The sequence below is a fragment of the Diorhabda sublineata genome, chromosome 10, assembly GCF_026230105.1.
Source record: "Diorhabda sublineata isolate icDioSubl1.1 chromosome 10, icDioSubl1.1, whole genome shotgun sequence".
Lineage (NCBI taxonomy): Eukaryota > Metazoa > Arthropoda > Insecta > Coleoptera > Chrysomelidae > Diorhabda > Diorhabda sublineata.
The window spans coordinates 23,595,387-23,601,741 of NC_079483.1; the positions used below are offsets into that span (position 1 = coordinate 23,595,387).

The following is a 6,355-nucleotide window of genomic DNA, read 5'->3' on the forward strand; positions in this document are numbered from 1 at the left end:
CATTGGGAAGTTTATGCCACATATCCAACAATTCCCAAGGTCTTACACACTCTATTAGATGTTCAATGGGAAAGTGCTTTAGTTCTTCGGCAGTAAAACTATTCAATGTTTTTCCATGGTAGATATGTTGTAGTAATAGTTCTACGCTCGTCATTGTTGCTGTAGAAATTTCAAACACAAATGTCCGCAATTTATTTGATTGTAGTTTTGATATTGGGTATTGTTGTAGAAAATTCTCGCACTCTTTCCCCCCAGATATTCAACAACTTCTTTCGGCGGCTTCAAATTACCAAATGAATCAAAATACTCTACATCGTTGTTTATCTTTCTGTAAGCCACCCAATGACTCCCACTATTCTTAGAAACATCTAAATTAACCACTGCGCATTCTTGTCTTTGAGGACCGCCTTTGGGGAGGGTGTCTCGCATGAAAACTCCTCGAAAATGTGGTATTTTAAGTAATTTTGCATAATGCGCAATGTCAAAGTCAGATAGTGCGTGATTGGGTAGCTTTATTAGTTTTTTTTTTGTTTTTTTAAATACAATCCAAATCCACCTTTTGAATACTTTTTCAAGTATAGGCCAGATCCTATACGTTCCATAGCCTTATTATGACGTACATCTTCCTCCAATTTCTTTTGCGCATGCTTAGCATCAATGACAGTTTTTGCAATCCCAGCAGCACCACCTGACAAAGCTCCAAGTGCCGAAAGACCGGCAAACAAAGGAATAAGTGGTAGGAAACCTCCGGATTTCGCTACAGGTATTACTCGAGGAACCTCGACTTCTTTTTTGCCACCAAATTCATTAATAAGTGCTTTGGCTGCTCGTAAGGCAAACGTTGCGGTGTCTTTCAAAGATGTTCCTCTCTTCAATGACTTTCCCACTTTCAGAATAACATCTCGATGCAAGGAACGACGTTTGCGACGACGACGACAACCCATTCCCAGCTTTCTTTTCACCTTCATTCCGCCTGTTACAAGTAATGCAGCAGCTTTCTCTCCCATTGAAGCGTCTTTTGATTTGACGCGTGCCCAAGCTTTATCTTCAAGTATCTGATCGGCTTTGTGTCGTTCTTCGAGAGACTTATTCTTCCAGTAAGAAATATCGTGTTGTTTACAAGCAGCGTCCAAGGGGTTGATGCCCGGATCTCCACGATCAAGACGTTTTTCCAATTTTGTACCAGCTAAAAAAAAACAATTAATTTTTTCGGAAAAAAATAGTCTTAGCGGTGGTTTACTTACGTCCACAGTACTGATAGCTAGGTAAGTGAAGTTCAATAGGTAGTTTATTGATGAGAGAATTCAAAATACCCTCTCCTTCAAACACCAACATTAAGACTGACACGCTTAATTGGTGACACCTATATTTAAAGAGTAGTACTACGAAAAACGACACACACAATGAAAATAATTCAACAAGAGCAGACTATACCCATTGAAAATCTGGATTTCACCTCAACACCAACTGTTGGCAAACATGGTAAATTGTTGCCAAATTCTTTCCGTGCCATTATATGTGGCCCCAGTGGGTGTGGTAAGACGAATGCCGTGCTGGCGCTCCTATTCAATCCAAATGGCGCGAAATTCAAAAATGTTTATGTCTATTCAAAATCGTTATTTCAAGCAAAGTATCAATTGCTACAAGAAGTTATAGCGCAAGTCAAGGGTGTTGGGTATTTCCCATTTAAAGACAATGAGGAAATAATTAGTCCAGAGAAAGCTCGACCAAATTCCATCTTTTTATTCGATGACGTAGCCTGTGACGGTCAGCAGAAAATTCGTGAATACTACTCCATGTGTAGACATAAAGATATTGATGCTGCATATCTTTGTCAAACATACTCAAAAATACCGAAACAGCTTATTCGCGACAATTGTAATGTTATTGTGTTATTCAAGCAGGATGAGGTGAACTTGAAACATATATTCGACGAACACGTATCTCCAGACATGACGTTTGACACATTCAAAAATGTGTGTTCAAAGTGTTGGTGTGATCGCTATGGTACTTTGGTAATTATGAAGGATTTTACCCTTAATGGTGGTAGGTATCGCAAAGGATTCGATAAATATATAAAATTGTAAGCTGCATCTTTAGTCCATACCAAAATGTCTGACGATAAGGTTGCTAATGCATTGCGCAAGAAAAAAGTGTCCGAACTTGCCAGATCGATTCGCAAAAAATACTTGTCGTTGAAATTAGGTAAATCAGAGCAAGATGAGTCTATTAATAAACTATTCAAGCCGATATCTAAACCACTTGAAGAAATTGTGCAATCCTCAAAGACATTACAAAAAACGATTACAAATTTAAATCCAAAAGAGGAAATAAAGAAGGAAGAACCACCTGATGATGTGTTTACACCTTTTCTCGAAACGGAACCGGTGGCCGAAACCGATGAATTCGGAAATATTACACGTTCTGAATCTCCAGAAGAGATGCGCCCCGAAATTTCCCAGGAAGCTATCGCAGACTATTTGGACCAATATCCAGCCATCAGCCATCAGTTCATTGAAGATTACTTCCAAAAAGATGATAAAATTGATAAAAATTATGGTCCGATATACAACGATGAAATCGGTTGGTCATTAGGCAAACGTCGAATTGCATTTGATGGAAAAACCGGTAATATAAACATACTACCTGAGAAAAACAAAGGAGGAAGATATGTAATTGGAACACCAGGCTTGTATGAGCTTCTATTTTACCGAGACCCCAGTTACAATGATCAAGATTTACAGAACTATAAAAATCTTTTGACAACAACTGAAGTTCATTTAGACACGTTAGATCGTCTTAAGGGGTCGAGTACTGAAAAATATCACTACATCATAAAACCTTTATTCAAAACAAAATCTCTAACGACGACGAATAGATCGTCGCAGGTATTGACTCGTCTAAAATCGATTCCTTCAGCAAAAGGAAAAGGCATCGATCGTTTAAGATATAATGATAAACCTATGGAGTATATTTATTGGGATGATGCGAATGAATTGGTGGAACGTTTGAAGTTGTTGATTGCTTCAAAAGAGGCAGGTAATACATCACACGACAACGAAATAGTAGCAATTATCAATGAACTCAAGGAGGCTGATATAATAGAATAATACAAGTTGAAACATGTTCATTTTAATTATGCCAGTCGATAAATTCGGACATAGACATCAAACGTCCTATGCGCGTTTACCAGTGAAAATTACGTTTCCTCATACACAGGACGGTAATATTGATATTGAAAATATGAAAATTTGTAATGTTAAGGAACCGACAACAAATAGTGATGCTGCAACAAAAAAATATGTTGATGTGCAGTTGAATGACCTACGTGCTATCAACTCGCCATTAATTCAAGCACATGGTGTGATGCTGCAGCAACAAGACCGTGATATAAAGGATTTAGCTGTAGAATTGAACGAAATGAGAAATGAGCTTCATAAGACGAAAATCCCCATATTACAGGCGCACATTACTAACTTACAAAATAAAACTAACGAAATTGATACATTTATTTCGCGAAATCCCCCTGTAGCAGCTAGGGATATGGCTACGAAGAAATACGTTGACGCGTCAATTGTTGCAGCCAAAATATTTATTCGAAAAGAATTCACTGCTTCTATTAACATGTGTGTTGAGAGCATACGTGAGTTACAAAAAGAAATTACAGAAAATACCAGATCCGTCTCTGATATGAAAACTAACGTTTCGGGCATTGTAAACAATATTAAGGTTATGAATACGAATATCGTTAACCGCATTAACAGTCTGGAGCTGAAGCTAGCTGGTAGTACGTCATAATATGTATTCTAAAGAAAAAATTCATCTTGTAAACGAACTCCACAAACCGATACGGAAAAAATTTCCTCGGAGACGCACTATTATTAAGGGTCTTGACGATCTTTGGCAAATGGATCTTGCGGAGATGAGGAATTTTGCATCACAAAATAGGAATCATAAAATGATACTGGTCGTCATTGATTGTTTTTCAAAGTTTGTGTGGACACGTCCACTAAAAACGAAGACCGGAGAGGAGATTACTCGGGCATTCTCGGACATTCTCGCTCACACTAGACGAATACCAAAAAATCTGCAATCTGATCAGGGAAAGGAATTTTACAACAGCAAATTTCAAAATTTAATGAGAAAACACAACATAAATCATTATAGCGTATTTAGTACAATGAAAGCCTCTATGGCAGAGCGAGTTATAAGAACGCTAAAATCGAAACTCTACAAGTATTTCAGTTTAAATGGCACCTACAAATGGATTGATATTCTGCCTGAAATAACTCAAAACTATAACAATACAAAACATTCCACATCAAAATATAAACCTTCTCAAGTCAACAAATCCAACGAAAAATCTATTTTGAATAACACCTATAGTCATTTAAAGATAGCCGGTCCACGAAAATTTAAAGTTGGCGACATTGTGCGCATATCCAAGGCAAAGCATGTCTTTGAAAAAGGATATACACCCAATTGGACTACAGAACTATTCAAAATCACCAAAGTTAAAATTACCAATCCTGCTACGTATTTACTTGAAGACATGCAAGGTACACCAATCAGCGGCTGCTTCTATCATGAAGAACTACAGAAAACATCGAATCCAGACATTTACTTAGTTGAAAAGGTGCTCAGAAGAAAGGGTAACAAAATGTACGTCAAGTGGCTTGGTTTGGATAGCATACACAACAGTTGGATAGAAAATATTGATATTGTATAGATTTTTCCCCCCCGGTTCGCCGCGCTAAAAAAAAAACCTTGAAAGAGCTCTCTATAAATTGGAGTGAGCATTGGATATCAAACTCAGTTTTAGCAACATGAGTTCCCAAGATAGTGGTATTGTCGACATCGAATCTGATTCGAGTAACTACAGTTCAGAGTTAGATAGAATATTGGAAAACTATGAGACTGCTGCCAAGTCTGAAAACATTTACCTGCTTTCAACACAGTATCCAATTTCGGGGTATGAAGTAAAATGTGGAATAAGTCCTGCAAGATCATTCACACCTGCTGTTATCTTATCTCAACATCTTAAGTTCAGCAAAATATCTTTCAGTACTTATGAATGGAATACCTTTATCTCAATTATGTCACAACAGATCTTTCTTCATACCGGAGACGAGTTTAAACCTGATTCATTACCATGTGGAGATTACTGTACCATCACCCCATTGAATTACGATGACAGTAAGGTAATTTTAGTCAAGAAACATGGTGTTGAGTATTACATGGATGAAGAAGAAGTATCGCAAATTTTAGAATTAAATAATATAATTATACAACGTATATCTGTGTTAGAAAATTTGAATTTTTGTGAATATTATTATAATGTTTTGGATTTCTGTAAAAAAATACCTTCTCCGAAAAGTCCTTTACAAATTTTAAACGCATTTTGTTCTATTACACCAAACGATATGTTACACAATGCTCTTAGAGAATTTGTATACTTTTATAAAGTTAAAGTTATCAATGATTAAAATAAATAATTATTATTGTTATTGTTGTTTTTTTTTATGTTACTTTTAAGTCACCCCGTATACGTTACTTTTAACTGTATTTCAGTAATAAGACGCTATCAGTTTACCGCAGATTTTTTTATATTACAAGATTAGCGCTCCCGCTGTTATCATCGCAACGAATCTGTCTCGATTACGTGTGTGATACCTTACATTGACAAAAATCTCTTTTTATTTATACGTTATACTTTTATGTTACAAGATTAGCGAATAATAATGATATATATAATTTTTTAAAACCCAAAGACTTTTAACCGACCTGGTATATCAGCGCTCCCGCTCATCGCAACGAAACTTTACGCATGCGCAAAAACGAAGTCTCTCTCTCTCTCTCTTACACATTGTCTCGCTGCTCTCTCTCTAACACACGGTTTTCCCTATTTCTGTAGTCGTGCATACGTTGTTCATCTACTGCGCTAGTGTCTATAAAACTGTGTTTAGTTTGTATTCTGACCGGTAGGGTATAAGAACTTGTCGAAAAAGATGAATTGCGAAAATTGAATGGAGATGTTCTGTATGTAGAAGCTGTCCGAGGTGTGTTATATAAAAGTTGTTTGAAATTAGTAATACAAAGGGAAAAAAGTATTATGAAATTAGATTGCCGCTCGATATAGGTACTTGTCCAAAAATAAAGAGATAGATGTATGTTAGGTTAGGTTGTGTGAAGCGATGCACATCTGGGACACTTTTTGATTGGTATTATGAAGATTTGCCCATCCACACTAAAAAAAAGGTTAGGTTAGGTTAGGTTAGGTTAGGATAGGATAGGACAGGTTAGGTTAGCTAAGGTTAGGATAGGTTAGGTTAGTTTAGGTTATGTTAGGTTAGGT

General features: G+C 36.6%; 1 protein-coding gene across 1 annotated transcript; it reads right to left on the bottom strand.

Moving 5' to 3' along the window:
- Positions 1 to 498: 498 nt before the first annotated feature.
- On the bottom strand, positions 499 to 1,353 carry LOC130449972 (uncharacterized). The gene is made up of 2 exons (XM_056788112.1): positions 1,245 to 1,353; positions 499 to 1,186 (listed from the first exon to the last, which is right to left on the bottom strand). The coding sequence occupies exons 1-2, from the start codon at positions 1,333 to 1,335 to the stop codon at positions 516 to 518; spliced, it is 762 nt and encodes a 253-aa protein (XP_056644090.1). The 5' UTR covers positions 1,336 to 1,353; the 3' UTR covers positions 499 to 515.
- Between the last annotated feature and the right edge of the window lie 5,002 nt (positions 1,354 to 6,355).